Raw genomic sequence first — 24348 nt, forward strand, 5'->3', positions numbered from 1 at the left:
CTTCTTGGAAGGCACCAACTAGGTGGAGCTCGTCTAGGCTGGGGAAACGACCACAGGCCGCGGTTCTGATTACGGAAGCGCGGAGGCCGCCTCTGTCGGTCCCGGTCTCCCTTCGCCTCCCCGCTGCTCGTCGAGCCGTAAGACGAAAAAAAGGGGCGCGCCCCGAGCGAGAGGTGCAGAAGAATGAGGCTCGTGAGGCCCTGGCTCGTCCTGGCGCTTTTAGGTTGGAGCCACTGCAGCGGGTTTAACACCCGGGAACCGCAGACGGAAGGTAAGCCAGAGATCAAAAGTTACACCAGGAGCTGAAAGCGGGCAGGGCTGGCTGGCGCCTGCGCTTCCTTTCTTACAAGGGGAGGAGAGGGGAATATGGCCTGGGTGGCCCTCGGGAGGGATGGAGTTGTGGGGGGAAGAGGACCCCCCCCCGCACGCGCCAGAAGAAGCCAACATTAGTTCTGATCTGACTGACAATCTCCATATACCTTAAGATCTGGTGCAAGGTCTGGCCTCTTGCTTTTGAGCCCATTCTGGATTCTTTCCCCGCCATTCGCTCTTTTTCTGTCTACTCTTACCCACCCACCCCGTCCTTCGTGGGAAAATACAGCGTTTCAAGCGTCCCTGGGGAGTGGGGGCATCTAAAATCTCATCTCTGTTTGAGATTCTGGATCTAATCGACGCGTTCAGAATAACATCATCAACAAAATGAAGCTTGCATGCACTGTTAGCGACCCCCCTTTTCTTTGGTTTTCGTGGGGCGAGGTGTCTTTCTCCAGTTTTTACGAAACGGTTGTTCCGGTTTTCCCAGGGAGTTTGCCTTGGCTTTTGTTTATTTTCCTTCTTCCTGCAGTGAGGGACCAGCATTGGGGGATGATTTCCTCCCAGTGTTCCTCTTGTTTTGTTTTCTTGTTTCTTTTTAATCCCTAAAACATGATCAAACACATGGGTTAATCCCATTTTCTTTTTGGCTTCTGTCTATTATTTATTAATGTTAATCAAAAAGTCAAAACTGAGAGGTTTACAAAGTACAATTAAGTATATATATATACAATATTAATAAATCATTGTAAAAACCATAATTATGACATCATTACTAATGTCCACATACGTCCTCCAGACTTCAAACAGGAGCTTAAATAAACCAGGTTTTCCTAACACACACTGGCTTTTAACACATATAGGAGACAGTGAATAAACCATAGTGAGGCATTTGATTTATTCATGTCAGGTTGATTTATCTAAACATATCCTGATGTTAGTTTCGCCGTTCTCTTGTCATTTCTCAGATCTGAACTAGAGTGAATCATAATTCACCAAAATCTTACATATTTGTCATGGTTGATCTTGATTCTGTTTTTAAAAAGCTAAGAGACTATTGTTGGGGTTAATATTTAAATGGAAGCCTACAGAAATCCCAAGGCTGTAGATTACACAGGGACATTTTAAAAAATCTTAGAAGAAAACAAGAGCTTCCATAGTGTTGTAAAGAAAATAACACAGGCATATCTAAAATAGTCACCATGAGTCACCAAGAGTTGTGCTCAGCCTTATGACATCTTGTTACTAGGTTCAACTCTGAGCAGGAATAAAAATTGATTGATGAGGCGTAGGCAAGGTGATCCTGGTATATTCACACTCTTGGCATCCGCCTATATTTCTGCCCTGCCTGCTATTTTTAAGGTGCTTTTATTTGATGTTGCTAAGTAAAGGTGAAGTTAGCCAGATATTAAAATGATCCTATGTAAAATTATTCTTACAGAAAAAAAGGATGCTTATTGTATCAAAGTGGAAAGTACTTATTGTATTGTAGTGGAAAGTACTTTCAGTAAGTGTCGTGTATGGTTTTTGTTGTTGTTTGGCAATGGCAGCTCTGGGGAGGAAGAAAATTCTGCATTTTGCTAGAGCATTCATGAGAAGCCTTTAACATGCAAAATAGAATTGTCACTAAAAAGGGACTTACTAGTGAAATAGAGCCATTTTTCTGATGGCTGGGGTCTGTGGGAGTTCAAAACCAATTCAAGACAAAGCACTAGGCTGGAGAAAGCTATAAGAAACGCTCTTTTAGGTTTTAGATTTTTTTCATCAAATAAGATGCATAGGGAAAAACTTAAGATTTCTTTCAACTTGTTGAAAACTTTTAACCGTTTGTTCTTTTTAAAGCCATTTGAAAGATACTTCTTTTATAAGACATTCCTGAGTGAAGCATTTTGCCAATTTATTTATTTGTATCCCACTTTTAGTATTTTTACAAATAATTCAAGGCGACGAACCTATTCAACACACCTTCCTCCCTCCCCAGAACAACAACCCTGCCAGGTGGGTTGATCTGAGAGAGTCTGGTTCACAATCACCCAGCTGGCTTTCATAGCTATGGTGGAATTTAGCCTTTTCTCCTGCATCATACTATAGCAGTGTTTCAAATAAGGAAGTAAAAAAGTCATTTCTTTGTGCAGGGTGACTGTTTATTATTTGCCAGCAAGCAGCTTCTTGTTGCTATAAATAAGGGGTTTATGAAATTAAGTAAATTTTCAGTAATTCCTGCATTCCTTTCAATGAGCTTGCCATGCTGAGTGTAGCCACAAGAATGAGAATCATGCTTAAGTGGCTGGCTTGTTCTAAGACATTAGTTAGAAAAGTCCAGCATAAATCTTGTCAGTGCACACAAACACAGAAAGTTGGGAACAGTCTCCTTAGTCTGTTTTGTGTTTGATGACACTCTGTAAATGGAGGCAAGATAGCTTTGTGTTAATGCTGAGGTGCATTTGTCTGCAACTGTGTGCGTTTCAGTAGACATTTCACTGTCTACAGTACAACTGAGTGCACTTCAGTAGGATAGTTGTTTTCACAGAAATAAATGTAACAAGGGAATTCTATTTACAGATATTTGGACTGTATTGCTGTCTCTGTTGTATTTTATACAGACAAGCTCTGGACAGTTTTGTCCAGTTTGCTCTGAATGATATACAGGTAGTCCTTGATGTACGACTTCATTTGAACCCAACATTTCTGTTGCTAAGCAAGACAGTTGTTAAGTGGGTTTTGCCCCATTTTATGACTTTTCTTGCCACAGTTGTTAAACGAATCACTACCTGAGTTAAGTTAGTAACACAGTTGTTTTTTAAGTGAATCTGGTTTCCCTGTTGACTGTGTTTGCCAGAAGGTTGTAAAAAGTTGGACCATGGCCATGGGACACTGCAACCATCGTAAATGTATGCCAATTGTCAAGGCAAGCATCCAAATTTGGACTACGGGGATGCTGCAATGGTCATAAGTGTGAAAAAAGTCATAAGTCAGTTTTTTCCCATGCCATTGTAAGTTTGAACAGTCACTAAATAAATGTTTGTATGTCAAGCATTACCTGAGATTCCCTCAGTTAGAGCAAATTGGAGGAAGAATTTAAAAAGGAAGGGCTAGTGGTAAGTGACTGTAATAACTGACCTACCAGTTTAGTAACTAGCACAGGTCATCTGGGCTCTAGATATAATGGTGGTTACCCAAAGGAGGTAAGCTTATTCTATACAAGCACGTTCTCTAATCATGTTCATAATGCCTGGTCTTATTGCCCAGAGCAAGCATATTCAGCAAACAATGTACAGCTCTCCTTTCTTTGCTTTTCCTGCCTCAAAGCAAGACCATTGGGTGTTTGCTAGTATCTTTCAATATCTCAGCAGCAAAACCCCGGTTTGAGCTTTTGAAGAAGTCGAAGATAGTATCAGAAATAGCAGAAACAGATAGCAGAAATGTAGAGTAGTAACTGCTGGCCTCAACAATTTCAAGGCGTGCAGTCCTCACCATGGTGAGCATAATTACTGAAACCTGCCTTCAGAACAATCACCATTTTTTAAGTGACTTTTTTTTCTACCAAATGGCATTTCATTTTGACTTTATCAGATGATCTTCTGCATCTAGGAGGCCTACGTTCATTGTGCAATTGAAGGACCAGACTGTAAGAGTGAAATGCATCTTGTTCATTGCAGATTTTGCAGGCTAGGATACAAAATGAGCTTCTCCATAAAAAATAGTTAATATTGTCTGGTCCAGGATATACCACATGAAACTTTCTTGCTATAGTTCTCCCTCTCCCCCCCCTTCCCCCCCCCCAAAAAAATTTGTTTTACACTAAGATTTCTGTCCAGGCAACTTGGTAGTAGGAGAGACGGACTTGGAAGCACTCAACCACCAGATTGAAATTCTAATGAAACACCTTCTTTACATACATATTCTTACACTGTATATTTTAGCAGTTCTATGGTAGTCATTATAATATCCAGGTAATAAGTAACGAGGCGTGTAGGTGCTTCTACTGTAAATGAGATCACTCCCCAACTTCCAGTAACAGTACCATGACCTATAATTCAGACATGTTGATGCTATTTTGAAGAATGGGAGGGAAGAAGGGAAAATAGAAAGTTGCAACATCAAAATGAATTAAGTGCTAAAACGAACATTTTAATCAAGAACATCTTTGCTTAAACATAGAGGTTTGGCATTGTTAGACATATTTCTGTTAAATGTTGGCAGGATCAGAATACCAGTTCCCTTTCAGTGTCAGTTCTGGAAATCTCTTAAAAGGGGAGCCTTGATATTTTATGAAATATAATATTTGCTATGCACAAATCTCGCCTTGCTCTGATTTTTTTTCCTCTCCCCCCCTTTTTCCTTTGTCTCAGGAATGAGGAAACTACAGCCTGTTATTGAATGACAGCTCTTAGCAACTTTGGTTAGCATGTTAAAAGCAAGGAACTAATGTTGTAGTTCAGCAATAGCAGGTTCTCTTCTGAAAACAACAAGCAGAAAGAAGATATCTTGTTTACAACCATGCAAAATAAAATTATTTGATAGCACATCCTCAAACACAGTTCTGCAGAGTTAGGATCTTTTAGATGTATTTTATTCTATGTATGCCTAAGATAGAATACAAGGTACCATTCTTTCAAAATATGTTTCATAGGGAGAAGCCCAATTTGGACATTTTTCTCCTATATCCATTCATGAAGATGTTTGCTAACTGAAAAGCAGCGTGTGTGTGCATTGAACAAAGAAGCATGGAGAGTGGCAACTTCATTGCACAACATGAGTAAAAACATAACTTGTGGATTCCAATACAAGAGGAAGTTTCTCTCTAACGTCAAATAGAAATTTGGAGAGTTCCTTTCCCAGTTCCTATCCACTGAGCACAGTGGCCACTTGAGATGGCCGTGTTCCCTTCATGCTGCAGAGTTCTGTTAATCAGATAACTGAATTTGAAATTTAGAATCATGTATCTTCCAATTAGATGGGAAGCTGCAGCAGTGATAAATATAGTTTATTTTTATAGTACTTCTGCACATACAACTAACCTTTTGCAACTTATTTATTTATAACAGTGTTTTTGTATCACCCCACTTTGAAGCAGGTGAAGTAAATGGACTGTATTGCTTTTTAAGTTAAGTAAGTAAAATGGATGCCAAGCCATATAAAGTTGAAAACCAGTTCCTTGAATTGACTGTGGAAGGTTATTAGTCAGCAGCGCAGCAAGTTCAGCATGGGTGTATTAGGTGAACCTACCCCTCTCCTTAATAGCCAAAGCATGCATTCTGAACCAACTGCAACTGCCAAGTCACCTTCAAAGACATTTTCATTTAGAGCATATTGCAGTAGTCATAACTTTTGGGCAAAAGGACTGTGGGTCAGTTTTGCAAAGGCATCCCAGTTCCTCAAAATGTCTTCCTGCAAAGGGAATGCAACTCTCAATGGAGTCTGCCTGAAGATCAGGATGATGCCCGTTCAATCCGTGCGTGTTTGGACCCATACAATCCCTCACAAGCCTCAAGATACTGGATCAGGCCCACTACAATATGTTTGGTGTGGTCTGGTCTGAAACGGTGAGATATATAGTTGAGCATTATTAGCACACCGATGGTGCGTCACCAAAGTAATAAATAACCTCTTGCTGTTATCTGTTTATGAGAGAGTTTTGTCACTGAAAGAGCCATGAGCTTGACATTGCTTTCCCAACATGTTCATGTTGACTTATACTGTGGAAAGAGCAGAAATATTGTATTATAGTGGTCCCAAACTTCACAGCCAGGGTCAGCAGCATCAAATACTGCTGAGATATCCAGGGCCCAGCAGAGGTCATCAATCAAAGTTCTACATGGTACTGTCCTACATTTGGGCTTAATTCCTGCCTGAAAGGGGGTTTAGACCAGGGGTCTCCAACCTTGGCAACTTTAAGACTGGTGGACTTCAGCTCCCAGAAGCTTTGCTGGCTGGGGAATTCTGGGAGCTGAAGTCCACCAGTCTTAAAGTTGCCAGGGTTGGAGACCACTGGTTTAGACCGTCTGTTTCTTCTAGGATGAATCTCAAAATCTTGCCCAGTAAAAGAAAATAGATATTGATAGCATCTTTATAACCGTTTTAAAACTTCCCTAAAAACTTATCATTTTATTTTTATTTTTAGTTCCTCCTCCCAAAAATGTTACTGTAAAATCATATAATGAGAAGATCTCTGCATACTGGGATTATGAAAGTCCATCGTTAAAACCTCTATTTACGGTGATGATCAAGTGCTATAGGTAAGACTGTTTTGATTTAGAACTCTGCGTTGCTTTGCTCAATTTTTGTCACTGATTTTGTTGGCCAGAAAATCAGCAGAACCAACAATCACAGATTTTCTTTCTACTTTTTAAAAATAGTTTGACTATAAACTGACTTTTTTTCTCTCTCCATTTTTGGCAGCACTGGTGCTGGGAAGAACGTGGATACTTGCACAAACATAAAGCAAAACTATTGTGATCTTACCAACAAAACTGATAACTGTGAAACTTTCTGGGTTGGAGTGAAAGCTCTTTCTGGACAACACCAATCTAACTATATTGAACAAAAGTTTGATGTTCTCAGAGATGGTAAGTGATCATTCATATATAAGGTTTAGATAAAAAAGCATTTACCACTTTTAGAAATTAATTGTTTTTGTTGTCTGTATACTTTATGATGTAGTGTAGCAACTGGTTTTTCACATCAAATTTGAAAATTGCATTAACATATTACAAATTATAATAGCCTTTGTCGACATGGTACCTTCCAGTCATGTTGGTGGGATAGCAAAGCTCATTCTCAGATTTCCAATCAAGATGATGCCAGAATGATGAAGCATGGATCTTGGCACCACAAGCACAGGAAGGAACTGGGCATGGCTAGTCTAGTGAAGAGAAGGACCAGGGGAGACATGATAGCAGCCTTCCAATATTTGAGGGGTTGCTACAGAGAGGAAGGGGTTAAGCTATTTTCCAAGGCACCTGAAGGCCAGACAAGGAATAATGGATGGAAACTGAACAAGGAGAGATTTAACCTGGAAATAAGGAGAAATTTTCTGACAGAGCAATCAACCAATGGAACTGCTTGCCTTCAGAAATTGTGGGAGCTTAGTCACTGGAAGCTTTCAAAAAGAGACTGGACTGCCGTCTGTTGGAAATGGTGCAGGGCCTCCTGCTTGGGCAGATGGTTGGACTAGATGACCTACAAGGTCCCTTCTAACTCTGTTATTCTGTATTCAACATGTCTCCTCCCAGTAGATACCCACGTTCTGTGGGCTTTAGATAGGAGAAGTTCCAGCTCTAATTGGCAGGAGCATCTGGAGCGAAGAGTTTGCTAGCACTGACATGTAATTTCAGTCCATCTTCCCTGTTCTCTTCAACATGATCGTTATGGTTTGTCATTCAGTCAGACAGATATTTAGATGGGATTTGGTATTTTTGTCCACCTATCAAATCCTTCCCAACGACCTGTGATAGACAGTTGTTGTTTAGAACATAGAATCATAGGGCTGGAAGGGATCTCAGAAGTGTTTTAGTCTAATCCGTTGCTCAAGGCAGGAGACCTTATATCAGTGGTGGCTAACCTTTTGGGGCTCCCGTGCTGATAATTGTGCACAGACTTGTTTGCTCGTGCTCACGTGCATCACCCAGAAGGCAGTGCACGTGGGGGGCCCTTATGCCTCCTGCGCCTGCGTGAGCAACTCACATAACTTGCACTTCTGCGCATGCGCGTGCGACTCACACAACCTATGCTGCACACTTCTGCACATGCACGCGCAACCCCCCATGCATGCTGCGTGCTTCTGCGCACATGCGAGTGTCTCCTGCATGCCACCGTGCCCTTGCACATGTGCGCCAGATACCCAAAAATCAGCTGGTGGGTGGGCGGCATGCACCTATGCGCAGTATGTGTTTTCTGGGCGAGTGCTCGTATGCTGGCAGTAATGGCTCTGCGTGCCACTTCTGGCACACTTGCCATAGATTCGCCACCACGGCCTTATATCATCTTATTCAAATGGTTGTCTAGTCTATTTCTGAAAACTTCCAGTAATAGAGTACTCACAACTCCAGGAGACAAGCTATACCCTTGATTAATTGTTCTCATTGTCAGAAAATTTCTCCTAGATTGGATCTCTTTTACAAACTTCCCCCATTACTTCTTGTCCCACCCTTCAGTGCTTTGGAGAATAAATCAGCTCCCTCTTCTCTATGATAGCCTTACATGTATTGAAAGATTATTATCATGTCTCCTGCAAATCTTCTCTTTGATAGGCTAGACCAGTGGTAGTCAACCTGGTCCCTATCGCCCACTAGTGGGCGTTCCAGCTTTCATGGTGGGCGGTAGGGGTTTTGTCCCCTACTTTATAAATCACCATTACTGTGGACCCGGTGGGCGGTTAGAGAAAAATTTACTACTAACAGAGATACAGAAAGTGGGCGGTAGGTGTAAAAAGGTTGACTATCCCTGGGCTAGACAGCCATAGTTATAATCACCTTGGGTGTAATAACAAAGCAACTGGAGTACCCCTTGAATACCATCAATATTGACAAAAGCACCATAAATCAATTACAAAAACCAGCTTTACTTGAAAAAGTTTATATCTTGCAACAATACGCTAACTGACACCATCAAACTTCCAAGTGAAGCTTCCTTTTGCAATTGATTTATGGTGATTTTTATCAATACTGATGATATTCAAGTGGTACTCCAGTTACTTACGTATTGCACCCATGATGCCTGTTACTTTCTTTCGCCACAGTTGTTCTATTCACATGTCTTTATGTGTTGTGATAGCTTGCTCTTGAGCAGCCAAAATCAAGTCTTTTTTTTTATGTTCCGGTTGTAAGCCATTGCCAGTTTTTTTCTTTATTATTGCTATATTCCTTATATTGCTCACCTGCAGCATCTGGATGTGAGTTAAAAGAGAAAACATCACTTCCTAAAGGCAGTACCCAAAGCCATCCTCGGACTGCCTGAGGTAGACTGTGAATTACAGGTGGTAGCATCCTTAAACTAGGGCAAGACATTTCTGTGGACTTGATCTTGCTGTTAGGGAGACATTTTATTCAGGCCAAAACTAATATATCAGCATATTGCCTACATCAAGGGTCTTCAAACTTGGCAAGTTTAAGACTTGTGGACTTCAACTCTCAGAATTCCTGAGCTAATATGACTGGAGAAAGAATTCTGGGAGTTGAAGTCCACAAGTCTTAAAGCTGTCAAGTTTGAAGTTCCCTGGCCTACATCTTCTGTAGTTGTGGGGACAAAGTCAGTTTCTTCTTTCAGTAAGATATAGTTTCTATGTGGCTTCTTTAAGGTTCAATAGAGAAGAATATTTGTAGCTCAGAATTGGCCTACAGGGGTCTTGGTTCTATCATGATGCCAAACTCAAAGAGCACCAAGGACCCCCACAGTACTTCAAGTCAGGCTAGTTCTCATGAAAAAGGGGTGCACATTGGCTCTTTCATGCTTTGTTACTTTTATTTTCCTCCAAGATGGGGTACAGACAGCAGCACCACAGGATTAACTGGAACAGATCCAAAGCATGTCATCCCAAAAATGTTCTTGCATTTTCCACGTTTTATAAAGCAGGCTGGATTTTGAGTTTTGACATATTCATCAGTTTGGAAAAGTGGTCTCTTGATTGCTTTCCCTACCTATTGTTTCCAGAAAGTGACTTATATCATTGCATTCTATTTCTATATAAATAAACATTTTATTAGAATGTTGTGTTGTGTTGTCAAAATGTGATACTAATAGAAAATGTTGCAACTCTTTCAGGCCAAATAGGACCTCCAAAGTTCAATCTTTCCATTGATAATCAGGACATTGTAGTCAATATTGAGCCACCTTTATTTCCATATGATGACCTGATTGATGAGTTCACCTACAAATTGTTCGTTTGGAAAAACGGAGATCGAGAAGGGGTATATTTTAAGTCTCTAATTTTTCTTCATAATATTTGTGCCTTTGATGCTGTATTCAAAAAAAGTCATTAAGCCTTGTGAATTTAGTGGTGGCTGGTTCTGCTATCTCTGACATTGGTGGTAGCACAGTAGAGGTGAGGCAATATATCACCAATAATCTCTTCTTTGGCAGAATGCCTCCTGCCAGTTTCCATTTATCATCCTTTAATGGTAGACCTAGGGACATGGTGGCTCAGTGGCTAAGACACTGAGTTTGTCAATCAGAAAGGTCGGTGGTTCGAATCCCTAGCGCCATGTAATAGAGTGAGCTCCCATTACTTGTCCCAGCTTCTGCCAACCTAGCAGTTCGAAAGCATGTAAAAATGCAAGTAGAAAAATAGGGAACACCTTAGTGGGAAGGTAACTGTTCCATGCACCTTCATTGTTTAATTATGCCAACCACATGACCAGGGAGTTGTCTTCGGACAGCGCTGGCTCTTTGGCTTTGTAATGGAGATGAGCACTGCCTCCTAGAGCTGGAAACGACTAGCACATATGTGCGAGGGGAACCTTTACCTTTAAAGTTGGAGCATACTAGGAAACCAAAATCATGCAGTTCAATATTATTTTTATGATAAAAATACAGTAATAGAATCTTGCAAGACTACATGTGACTCATATGAAATTCAAAACTCACAGGTTTGGAAACAACATTCCAGAAAACTCTGAACTAGTTCTGAAAACCATGCCTTCTTTAAAGGTTGTTTGATAGATTTTTGCAAGTAAATGTTTTGAGCTAACAATGGTGCAGAGTATTCTAGACCAAAACGAGATTCAAAAGGTTTGAAGAAAGAATTTGTTTCTTTGCAGATGAAGACTGTATATTTGTGTATATTTCTGTTTATTCTGTTTACGTTTCTTAAAGGAAGTTCTAACTACAATATATTTCATTTTTTTATAGCAACAAGAGGTTATCTCAGATGACTGCTCTCTTGAGCTATGCAATGTATCTCTGTCTGTGTCTTTGGATACCTCTTACTGTATTTCCACTCAAGTCATTTCACGGCCACTAAACAAGGTTGGTGAAGAATCAGAAGAAAAATGCATCTCACCAACTCCCAAGTCCAGCCTAGGTAAAGATTTTAAATCTTCAGTAAATAGATAATTGTACAAAATATTCTGTCCTGAAGCTCAGCACGTTTCTATCAGCATCTCATTTTTACATGTCTGTGGGGAGAGGATTTTTTCTCACTATATTGCAAAGTATTATTTATTGAAAAATCCAGAGGGGTGGAAGAGAACAAAAAAGCAGAAGTTGGATTTTCCTTTCCTTCTCTCCCCTTTTCCTTTTCCCACCCCACCGCACCCCTCTCCTCTCATTTCTTTTTTTCTTTCATTATAAATTCCAACTGGTAATACTGAGAGAAAAGAACCGTTATTTTGAGGTGATAAATTTAATATATCTCATTTTAAAATGTTGAAATTTGTGTATAGTGGATGTCTAAGTTACAGGTACTTCTCGAGTTACAACTGTAATGGAGCCTGCCCATTTGACTCGTAATGGGAGGATTTGTGGGAGTGAATCTCATACCTTGAACAGGATCAGTCCCTCCTTTCACCCACACACTTGCTAATCAAATGCAAGGCTTGTTAAGTGCATGAGGCATTTCAAGATGGGGAAGGCCACGGGGAGACCTAGTGATGGAACAGGCCATCTGCCTAAGACTACCCAAGGCCTCCTGACCCACTGAAATACTTCATGCTCCCCACAATTGCTTTGCCCAACCACCCAACCTGCCGCACCAGGTTGTGAAGATCTAGCAAGCAGTCTTCTCTCAGCTACATGCACACCCCTGCAGCTCCGTTTGGGCCTCTGGTGCCCTTGCCCAGCACGTTGCAGGCCAAAATGGAGCTCCAGATGGGCGCATCTGCCTCTCTGACACTCCAGGCCTCCGGAGGTCTCACCCAGCACGTTGTAGGCTGAAATGGAGCTTCGGAGAGGCAAATCCACCTCTCTGATATTCTGGACCTCTGAAGGCCTCCGCTGGCATGTTGCAAGTCAAAATGGAACTTTGGAAGGGTGGATCTACCCTCCAAAGCTCCAATTCAGGCTGCAACCTGCTGGGGGAAGCCTCTGGAGGCCTGAACGGAGTGTCTGCCCCACAAAGCTTCATTTTGGCCTGCAACCTGCCAGGCAAGGGCTCCGGAGGCCTGAATGGAGCATCATAGGGGCGGATCTACCCATCTGAAGCTCTATTTTGGCTGACAATGTGCAGGACAAATGTTGCAGCGGCTGTGCAATTGTTTGTAAGGGCGAACAACTGTCATGGTGCTGCAAGATTTGTAGTTTCGGGACTTGTTTGTAAATGCTGGAAGGTACTTATCGCATAACTTTGAACATTTGCTAAGGGAATGCTCGTAGCCCAGGTATTACCTGTACCGTGTTCTCCGAAAATAAGACCCAACCAGAAAATAATCCCTAGCATGATTTTTTTCAGATGCTCATAATATAAGCCCTACCCCCAAAATAAACCCCAGTTAAGATTGTCAGGCAGACAGATACATTTTAGTATCACATTTCTCTGAAAATAAGACCTAACTGGAAAATGAGCCCTAATGCATCTTTTGGAGCAAAAATTAATATAAGACCTGGTCTTATTTTCAGGGAAACACGGCATTTACAAGATTTCTAATATTGTATTAACCGATGTAGAGATTCAGAAACAACTAATTCCTGCCAACTAATTAAAATCAATAAATGAGGGAAGAGATACTCCCTCTTAATGAGGAAGAAGAAATGTTGGGAGTCCCAAATGTGTTTTATAGGACTTGGCAATTCTATTCTGAGCTGTTTTTTTAAGTAGCATTTTTAAGCAAAATATTTATACTTGTATACATTTGTACCCAGTTTAACATCCAAGCATTAATGCAAGGGTTAAGGCCAAGTGAAATATTTCTGCTTATGGTATGTACTTGTTCTGCTTTTCTGAGTGCTTCTGTCGTCTTTGCTTTCCATGAAGCTTTTTCTCTTGGGATCTCTGTGCTAGAAACTATTTATATCTGTATACTTGTACTATTGGCCAAAGTTGCTGCTCCCCTAGTTGTACAAAATATTGTCGGAAAAATATTTCAAACTGTTGGTGTTCTCTAACCCTAATTTAAGATGTGGAGAAAGTAAGCTACCATTGCTATGATGTCAAGCCAGCTTGCTACCTCAGTATAAAATGATTTTATAATTGGACCCATTTAAGTACACTGGATTATGCTTTTTTGGACAGTGGCTGCATACATTTGTGATTTTAGGGAGTTGCTTTATGAGTTAATTATGCTTTATGAAAGAAGAACCAATTAATTGCTGGATAACTATGTATCTTTTGTCTCTTAACATATATAGAAAATGTACATCATATGGTGGTAGTATGTATTCAGCATTAATTTTATACAATAACATGTCTCTTTTAATTTTGTAGGCTTTACACTATTGATAAGTTTTGGAATTGTTGTCCTGGTTGTTGTGGTAATCATTCTTGCTGTAGTGCTTATAAAATTTCAGGAGAGAAAAATTATGCTTCCAAAATCTCTGGTAAGATACCCCAATATCTTTATTCCTTCTGAGCAGTTAACATTATGTTTATTGCAAGGTCATTTTAACATAATCTTGCAAATCTGAAAGTACCCCACCTATCCTTCCTTTGTGGAGAAAAATATCAAGGACACCTCACTGTCCCGAGTCCATAGAAGGCTAGCACCAATCTCAATATTTACTCAGTCAATGTAACTTTGTTAATATAATGTGAAAACCATTAGTAAAAAGGGATCATAGTGAAGTCCTAAAGACAAGTAATCCCTTGTTTAGCCAAATTATTTGTCCTTAAGGTGGAAACTAAAAACCAGTGTTTTTGGATGCTTAAGGACACCATTCATTTGGTCTTGCGCTAACTGCTTGTGGTCATTTCAACACAATAACTGAGCAATTGCCAACTAATTCTGGCAATCTTAAGTTTTGCGGGGGTTGTTTTCCATTAACTTCCATTAACCTTAGCATTCTTAAGAGATTTCTCAGGAAAGGGTGTAACAATCTGACAGTATGTTTTTGTATTCAAATATAAGACAAAATTAAAACAAAAGGCAAGGAATATTTATTGGGCAATGTTAATTTCAGAATTTTGTTACATACTAGTTGAAACCAAATCCAGCAACTAGTATGATCTGTATTCATGAGCAAAAGAATTTCTCTTAAGTATTATTCATGCAGAAATACCCTCAAGCAAAGCAATCAATGTTGACAATAATAGCACAGCATGAGTAATATATGTATTCCCATCAATCTTGTAGTGTGACTTTCAGTGCAGTTCTTTATATTTACTGGATTCGCTTAACTGTTGCATGATGATGATGATGATGATTGGTTGAACAATCAGCCAACTGTTTAGACTGGGTTTTTATTTTTTATCCACCTATTCTTCCCAAGGACCTGGGTAGGGTGTTAAAGGTATATTATTGCTACTTCGTTTTCATGTGGAAAATTTATATTGATTGGATGAATGTAATATCAGCATTGTTAATTGCTGGTCTTCCAAGACCTTTCCTCTTAGTTTTATATCACTTTTCATTAAAAGTGAAAACCAAGAGACTTGTGAATCATGGACTACAGATGTTTTGGTCGCCTTCACTCACCAAGTTTATGAATTTTAGAACCCACTAATAACAGTGTATAATCAAATAAAATGTTTAACTTTAGAATGCATGTTGTATTATAAAGATATTTCCTCTAAATTCACTACTCAGTAGGTAAGGAAAAATTTCATCATATTTCAGTGATATGGACTTTGGATTTATTATGTGCTATCAAGTTGTTGACTTGTAGCAATCGCATAGTTTTTTTCTATGATTATCTGTACCTAACCATTAATTAATTAACTGATTGCATATCACATTTATATGGTACCACAATCATACCAAATTTCTCCGTGTGTTAACTGATTATGTCAAAATAATAGATACCACTTAAAATATATAGTCACATGTTAATTTGGTCTGTGTTCCCCTTTGCTCGGAATTCATTCAGTAGATTTTCAGTGAAAGGTCTACGATGCATGAAGAGTGTCACAAGATGTATAGGTCGCCCTTGATTTATAATCACAATAGAGACTTTTGCAACCTTTTTTTTCCTCGTAGTCATTAAGTGAGACCATGAGTTGCAACCTCTTGCTGGCTCCTCCTTTGACCTTGCTTATCAGAACTCATTTGGGAGGGTCACAAATGGCAATCACATGAATGCGGGACACCGTTGTAAGTGCGAACTGATTGCCAAACACTTGGGTTGCAACCATGTGACTGCGGAGACATAAGTAGGAGAACTGATCACAAGTCAGCGCTATTGTAATTTAGAAAGATAGCTAAAGAAATAGTCCTGAACCAAGGGCCAATTGTACAGGGGGAGAGGGAATTTGTTCAGTCTCAACTAGAAAAAACACAGACAGCTCAGGACCTGTTTGTCCTAGTTTTCACCTGCTAGATTTGAGACCGTGTAGCCCTCTGCTATAATTTCTATTTCATCCCTTTTTGCTGTTCCAAAAAAATGGAATGGATGACTGACTTGATTTTGTTGTTGCATTTTTTTTAAAGGTGACTGTGGTAAGAAACCAAGTAGGTAATACTGAATATAAGTCAGAATGCAGATATGACATTATAACATCAACATCCTACAAGCCAATGGAACTGTGTGAAGATGAAAAACCAGCAGAGAAATTAGATGTCACCGAGAAGGCAAAAATCACTGATCCCAATTATAGCAAAGACCTAGATGTCGATAGTTCCCAAGGAATCCAGAAAGGAGAAAAGAGCACCCAAGAAGATACGGCTGTAGAAATCTCTGAAAATGAACATATTCATGAAGATGGCATCACAGATTACTCTAAATCGATCACTGGCCAAGACACATGTCCTGATCTTCAAAATCTGGATCTTCCCAGAGCAGATGTCCTAAACCCCAAACCCGCTGTTCTAAGGTGCTCACTAAAACCATCTGGGTATGACAAACCCCACTGGGTTGACTGAAGTTTTAGAGATGAATTCCGATGACTCTCCAAAAATTAGGAAAGCCATTTTTACTATGAAAGAGCATTATTGGAAACTTCATCAGAAGCATCCATGCTTGTGAGCACTTTAATCCTTGCAGTAGAGTGGGTATTCATATAGTTTGATGGTATCAAACCTGAGATGAGAACTTGTAGATGCCAAAAAACTGAACTGAGGCTGCACTCGTATAGATGCTTGGTTAAAAAAAAAAAAGTCATATTGTATTCACTCCATTTTGAATAGATATTCATAAGATTCTAATAGAATGATTTCATAATATGCCAAGATGCTGTATTGACATCCTTTTGTTAAGAAGCTGGTATTTTCTAAATATGTTAGGCTATAAATGCTATCATTCTTTGCTAGTGGCCTTGATGATTGTGTGCTGGTGGGCTAGAATGGTTGGAGAGCACTATTCTGCCCTTTGTTCTCAGAGCAATTACTTTTATCCTGCCCAAAGTATGATAATGTTTAAAGATAGGAGGATTAACTGATAAGAGGCTTCTGTCCATACTGGTCAGTGGAAGAGACTGGGACTATTACAAGTATAGTTTTCTATATGTAGTAGGGGTAGTTTGTGAATTTGTCTTTTTTTAATGGAAGAAAAATCCCAAAAGACCAACTTTTAAAGAAATACTAGAAAAGTATAGGTTTCAGCTAAGACAGGGTTGTCAAACTCAAAGCCTGCGGGCCAGATCCGGCCTGCAGGGTGCTTAGATCTGACTTGCGAGGTTGCCATGGAAACAGCAAAGGATCAGCCTGAGAGCTGCGTGCAGTCCTCCTGTGCTCCATTTTTGGCTGAGACAGCCTCCTGCAGTTCTTTGCCAGCGAAAACAGCTCAGGAGGGCCACACATGGCAGAGTGCTGCAGGAGGATCCCCCACAGCCAACCCGGGCCACCACAGGTGCCCCTGACACAAGTGACGTCAAGCTGGATGCACGCACTCTGGCCCCCCAAGGTCAAACAACCCTGATGCGGCCCTCAGTGAAATAGAGATTTGACACACCTGAGTTAAGGCATTTCCACAGAGAATTCGGAAAGACCATAGTAAGTAGATGGAGCTATATTGTAGTCAAGGACTTTCACTTTATGTAAAATGGCTTACTGGTTTCTGCATGTATTAGATATGTACCCTACTATATATATATGACTCATAACTGTATGGACAAATGTTATCTTTGCAGATATGGTAAATACTTGCACCATTTGTGTCAAATAATTGTGCCATGATAAATACTTGGGACATGTGTTAGTGTCTAAATTTACAGTATCTATTTTGCCATATGATTATTAATCTTCACTCTGCATTGGAAAGTGTTGCACAAGTAGTTTACGGCTGTGACAAACACAATGGCCTGCCAGCATTGAGGATCCTGTTTACACATTTAGTCCATAAATTTAGGGAGATACAATCACCTTCCCAAAACTGATACCTCCAAAAAGTGCAGTTCCCAGAATCCTCAGGAAACATAAAAAAATCTGGGACTTGTATTCTCAATAGAACTGAAAGTTCTAGATTAGTAAAACTAGACTAATTCATTGCACTTTACAAATAAAGGTTTAAATTTCATGCTCCTTAACTATAACTAGTTAGATAACACTAAAATTTATTTGAGAGGTAGTGAATTGTAGTGGTTAAGATGTTGGATTACAGCCATAGAGACCCAGGTTCAAGTCTGCCCTCAGCCTCAGAAGTTCACTAGGTGACTGGGCCAGTTGTTCTCTTTTAGTCCAGTGTTCCACACAGAGTTACTAGGTGGGGGAATGGAGGAGTAACTGGTATCTACACTGCCTTGATCTTGTGAGGAAAGGCAAGATAGAAATCGGTAATACTTAGATCTAAACCCGATTTAACCCCAATGTTAAATGTTGAGGCGGCTATCTTTTTATTATAGGATAGTTTTCCTTGACAATATGTATCTTGTAGCAACTATATCAAGATAAAGACTGCAAGGAAAAAAAATAGAAGTAGTCCTCACTTAACAACTGCCTGGTTTATCAATCCTTCATAAGTTACGATGGTGCTGGAAAAATAACTTTGCAGAATCATTGCAGAATCCCTGTGGTCACCAGTTCAAGATTCTTCATGCTGGCAGGTGTTTATGACTGTTGCCGCACTTGCAGTTATGTGATTATCATTTGCACACTTCACACACGACTTCCAACAAGTAGAATCAGTGGAGACACAGTAAAATCATGAGTCGCAATCCACTCAATGTCTTTTTTAACAACCGCAGTTGTTTCACTTAATGAGGTTTCAAGTCTACCAGAGCCACAGGCTATAAGACCTGTGGTGGCGCAGTGGTTAGCATTGCAGCTACTTCTGCTGACTGCTGGCTGCTGGCAGTTTGATCCTCACCGGCTTAAGGTTGACTCAGCCTTCCATCCTTCTGAGGTGGGTAAAATGAGGACCCAGATTGTTGGGGGCAATATGCTGACTCCATAAACAGCTTAGAAAGGGCTCTAAAGCACTGTGAAGCATTATATAAGTTTAAATGCTATTGCTATTGCTATCTCACTTAATGACCACATCACTTTGCAACAGAGTTGCCAGTTCCAGTCATTAAGCAAGCACTATCTATAAAGTTATCTATATCTCAATTTTTACCTTTTTTTTGTTAGCAAAAAGCAAGCTGAAAATCACTAATTAGAAGACTAGAAACATTTTTGTAGACTTACTTATAAGTTTATATTTACAGATTCTCCTGTCTCCTATTCTCCTTGAATATCTCCTTGACTTTAGGATTAGCTGCCAATGCCTCAGTTCAGGTACACAGTCACACTACGTATTGCGTATTTGTTGTGATCCAATACAGTTTACCTCTGGATTGTTTTAGCACATGGTTAGGTAATAGAGGCAAACCTAGTTTCCTTTACAGTTGGAAAAACTATGGCAACAATTCAGTAAACAAATTATCCATTAAAGGACAACTATACAAATTAGGAACACAACTTTTGAAACTGTATCCTTACAGCTTACAAGATATTGCAAGCAATAGCTCAAGAATAAAAGTATCTCCCAATTACATTGTCATTTAGTTGACTGGGAGGGTAGCTTTTTAAAATTTGATACACAAAAGATATGCTTGCTTGGGGGGAAAGATTCAGATCTCATGACAGCAACGCACCAGATGCTCCAGCCTCATAAATTAGGAGAAGATTATGCATAGCCAGCTGCACCATATAAATGCCCAGTTTTTTTATACCACACCATGACTCTTTGTATTTGTCATATGGTCTAGCATCTGGTCAGCCTAGTCCACCACCTATATATCTGCTGGAGTCAGACATATATTTATTTTGGTGTTATTTATGTTCAGAGTTCCTTCTTATATTGGATATCATTTTGGTCTTGATGGTGAGGAAAAAAAACCAATATCCAAAATGGTCAAGAAAATGAAAAAAAAAAAGCCATCCATAAATTGATACTAGGAGAAAATAATGAACTAGGCAAAGGCAGCTGACTGATGAGTTTGGGATTTTATACCTAATTATGTAAGTTTACAATTTGTGATGGTTTTGTTTTTGGAGGGTTTTTTAATATGTTTTTCTTTGGATGATCAAGCTGTCTAAACACCGTAGAACAAATTTCTTATCTACAGGATTAAGGCATTCTGTCTCCCCGTAGATACATTGCAGTGTGACTTCATGGAGTTCAAGTTCTGTTTATAAGTATTAAAAAGAATGGTTACAAAGTGTTTATTTCTATTCCATTTCCTATTTGTAGCAAGGCATTCAAATAGGAACTATTGTTTCTTACTCTGAATTGGCCTTTGGTGCCTTTAATATCACACGAATCAGGATGTTTGGTGAATATTCATAGCAAGTTCCTTAATTGACTGAAATTCATTAAGAAGCATCCCAGTAAATAAATAAAATTGTAAGTTTGAGGAAACCTCTCAGACAATACCTTGAGCATTTCAAAGCTTTCTTTCAACACACACTCACACAAAATGTTTCACAGAGGACATTTATCCAGCCCTAACTTAAACTGCTGCTTTTCAAACTTGTGATGCTCCAAATTTTCATTTCGGGCAAACTGCTTTTGTTACATATGTTTAACCGGGTTATGGCAATGTTTGTAGCAAAAGTAATGAAATCTTCCATTCTTGTTTCTCTGTAGTCTTAAATACAATTTATGTGCTGTCTTCCACAGTTTTATTAGCTGTACAGTTTGGGACATAAAAAATAGAACTCATTTCCTAATACAACACATTATACTAAATTCATATTTAAAACTTATTTTGAAAAACTGGAAAAAAATGAAAACAGTTCTGGTGCCTTTCCAATTTTCTTCCACACTTTAATAATGCAAACTTAGAAACATCAGTAAATATGATCATTCAAAAGTTAGGAAAATAAGACTTTACAGGACTAGAAAATTAATTATTGATGCCAAATATTTTGGTCACAAGTTACAATTTGAGTTCAAGCTTAACATTTTTAGTATAAATTAAAGTGCATATATCTAATCAAATAAACACATGTACTGTGTTTGAAGATCGGAATGTGTCTACATTTTTTAAAATCAAAGGAATCTCTTATATAAAATACATCAAATACCGAAAACTCTTTCAGATCCTTATAGTCTGAGAACAGCTTCAGATCCATCCAAATTTCATGAGTTTTGAATTTTATGAGATTGGAATTGTTTGGGTATATAATTCCTTTTAAATAGAATGTTGAATTTCTGTAAATATGTAATCATGATTAGAAATGCATATATGTAAGTGTATAGTACATAGCAAGATTTTGCTTTTGTATAATTCAGGTTTTATTTTTTCAGTGTATTTTGTTCATGTAAATAAATATTTTTAAATTAATTCAGAAGTCCTTACTTAATCTTGTAGCATTCTTTCACATTTTATACAGCATTTTATTTTGTTTTAATATAGCATTATGTGTTTAAATGTCTTTATATCTTAAAAACCAATATTTAAGAACGCTACTTAATTTTGAATGCTAAGAAAGCCGTTTCCTCCAGAGTGCAATGCAACAATATCAGGAGAGAGTTTCAGGGATCATGACTACACAGAAGTTTAGTAAAAGCTTGGAGCATGCAAGTTACAAATCATATAAACTTCAGAAATATTGTCAGTAGGTGGCACTCTTGTTTTGCATTCAGAAAACGTAGAAGGCATTATCTGGACAATACAGCGGGTGATTCCAAGAGACTGGGATTCTGCTTTTCATAGGCGACGTAAGTTTTTCTAATGAGACATTACACTTTTTCTTTCCAGCAAATCATATACAAAATGAAGCCTTTCATGGTACATAGGTGACTCATTGATAACGAACGTATTTATCACATTTATGGACTGCTTTCATCCTAAAGGATTCTTGGTGGATTGCAAAGATAAATACACAGAGCAGCCAAAGTCCATGGGAAAATGCATAAACAAAAACTAGTGGTGGGATTCAAATTTTTTTACTACCGGTTCTGTGGGTGTAGCTTGATGGGCGTGGCAGGGGAAGGATACTGCAAAATCTCCAGTCAGGGGTGGTATTTGCCGGTTCTCTGAACTAGTCAAAATTTCCGCTACCGGTTCTTGAGAACTGGTCAGAACCTGCTGAATACCACCTCTGACAAAAACCAATCTATAAACCCAAGCCAAGATGGCATCAAGGCCCATGCTCCATAAGAACTCTGTCTCGAGCTTCTTCTAGAAAATGGTCAAAACAGTAGCCAACCTCATATCCACGGGGAGACCACTCCAAAGGATTAGTATTGCCACCCAAAACAGTGCCTCCTAGCCTTGGCTCCTTTCACCTCCCTAAAGTGGGAAATTGCTAACAATTTCTTCAAACTTGATGAGGCTGATTCCAATGTATCAGTTCTTCAAGATAGGCCTGGTTAGGAAACACTATCAAGGGCTGCTGGAACTCTTACTTTGCTATGTAGTAACAGCCTGCCATACAAGGGTTTTGAGATTAATAGTAATTCTGTTTTGCTACAATTCAAGAAGGAGTGACATCACTGCCCTGGCTTAGTTTTGCCACTTTCCAGATTCTTCATTTTAAAAAAACCCTAAAAGAAACCCCCCAAAGAATGGTTGTCAAGAGCCTTGTTGAATACTAATGGTGCTATCTGCAAGAACATGGTTGCAATACCTTGATGGAGAACTAATTCCACTGATTTTGCCTTGTTCCCCTTCCAGTGTTGTAGAGTACAATTCTCACCCTTGGATAGCATGCCCATGGCTGGATAGGAATGAATCCAGTAAGCCTCCAGGATAAAAGGTTGAAGAAAGCAGATAGGAATGAAATAACTTTAGATCTCAAGCTTCAAGAAAAAAGAAACCCAATACTTGCAAACTTTGGCAACATAAGAAATTGATGAGAAGCTGAAACATCAAAGTACGCAATGTCCCAGCTGTTTAAATAAAATAAGCAGGGATGCAGAAATTGTGATTTATACTAGCCAGCTGATATCTGATTAAGGTAAAGGTAAAGGTTCCCCTCGCACATACGTGCTAGTTGTTTCCGGCTCTAGGGAGCGGTGCTCATCTCCATTACAAAACCAAAGAGCCAGCGGTGTCCAAAGACGTCTCCGTGGTCATGTGGCCAGCATGACTAAATGCTGAAGGTGCACGTTCCCACCAAAGTGGTCCCTATTTTTCTACTTGCATTTTTACATGCTTTCGAACTGCTAAGTTGGCAGAAGCTGGGAAAAGTAAGGGGAACTCACATGGCGCTAGGGATTCAAACTGCCAAACTGCCGACCTTTCTGATCGACAAGCTCAGCGTCTTAGCCACTGAGCCACTGCATCCTTTCTAACACTGACACTACCTAATCTGATTATTATTAGGTTATGTAAAAATGTGAAATAATCCAAGAGCCACTTACAGAGTAGCCAATAGCATTTGTCATCCAGGATTGCCTTCCTCCTGACACATATAGTATGATACTAAGCAATGGGGTGGGGAAATCACCTGAGACCTCTAAGCATATTTCATCCATCGGAAATAATTCCCAACAATAAATAATAGATTTTTTCTATTATCTAACTATTAACATGCCCAGACGGAGAGGAGTTTCTTACAAAACGATGGTGGAACTGAAGTTGCACCATTGAACATTTTTCCCAAGAGGCCCAGATCCATGTTTCCAACCTAATTATTTGCTCAGTAAGTGTGCAAAAACAGGTAAATTAGAAGATAGTGATCATCCCAAAATTGTCTTAATGAGTCTCATAGTTACAAGGGGCTTTAATGTTGTATCTCCCTATTCCAAATCAGACACTTTCACTCTGTGGACCCCAAAGTAGCACTGAATCTTCGGTACCCATGAAGGTCTCTACACTATATATAACCTTTTTCATGATGGGAAACTGGATTTCTGTAGCAAAGAAACAATATTTTGCATCATGCAAGTTTCAAAAATATATTTGGGCTCAAATATACTCCCAGGAAAAAATCTAATTCTTTACAAAATACTTCATTGTTAAAGTAGACTTGGGCTTCTTTAATGCATTCTACTTGAACTGTCCTTGAACCAGAGTTTGTCCAGAATGAGGTCATCCAGACAGTAATGGGTGCACCACATTATGTGTATTACCAGTTCACCTATTCTGGGTACAATTCATGGTACTGACTTTATTATTATTATGTATTTACTTATTGATTTAAATTTTTTTGCAGGTCAGCTCCACTACACACTTCAAAGACTTTCAAGGCACAGGGTCTGCTTATCTGAGGAACTGCCTAACTAACTCCTGTTTTCTCTACCTGTCTGGTACAATTCAGTGGGATAGGTATGTTCCAGGTCCCGTCAACTAAAGAATGTCATATCCTGGGACTTAGGAAGTATGCCTACTCTATTGTAATTCCTGCTATCTGGAATTATCTCCCCATCCCAACCCTGGAGATTTGTGTGGTTCTTATTCTTATGTTATTCAGGAAACAAGGCCTTGGAGACAGGGTGATTATGAGGCATCATTTTGCCAATTTTATTTTGAGCTGTTTTGGCCATGTTTTGAATACTTTAGCTCTTTTGGTCAGTGGTATCTCCTATATACCAGTGGCTCAGTGGCTAAGACACTGAGTTTGTTGATCAGAAAGGTCAGCA

The 24348-nt window shown here is 39.3% G+C and overlaps 1 protein-coding gene across 1 annotated transcript; it reads left to right on the top strand.

Moving 5' to 3' along the window:
• On the top strand, positions 1-21103 carry IFNGR1 (interferon gamma receptor 1). Its single transcript, XM_026705557.2, has 7 exons — positions 1-271; positions 6437-6551; positions 6715-6881; positions 10075-10220; positions 11161-11332; positions 13670-13782; positions 15828-21103. Exons 1-7 carry the CDS (start codon positions 184-186, stop codon positions 16257-16259), a joined length of 1233 nt encoding a protein of 410 aa, XP_026561342.2. The 5' UTR covers positions 1-183; the 3' UTR covers positions 16260-21103.
• The last annotated feature ends 3245 nt before the right edge of the window (positions 21104-24348 follow it).

Source organism: Pseudonaja textilis, chromosome 1, assembly GCF_049901715.1.
Source record: "Pseudonaja textilis isolate UNSWEBS1 chromosome 1, rPseTex1.2, whole genome shotgun sequence".
NCBI classification, from domain to species: domain Eukaryota; kingdom Metazoa; phylum Chordata; class Lepidosauria; order Squamata; family Elapidae; genus Pseudonaja; species Pseudonaja textilis.

What these genes read in the sequence shown, in the direction of transcription:
- IFNGR1 (XM_026705557.2), top strand. Translation starts at nt 184, where the DNA reads ATGAGGCTCGTGAGGCCCTGGCTCGTCCTGGCGCTTTTAGGTTGGAGC. An exon ending in CCGGGAACCGCAGACGGAAG is followed by an intron (nt 272 to 6,436) that starts GTAAGCCAGAGA and finishes TTTTATTTTTAG; the next exon opens with TTCCTCCTCCCAAAAATGTT. An exon ending in TTATGCTTCCAAAATCTCTG is followed by an intron (nt 13,783 to 15,827) that starts GTAAGATACCCC and finishes TTTTTTTTAAAG; the next exon opens with GTGACTGTGGTAAGAAACCA.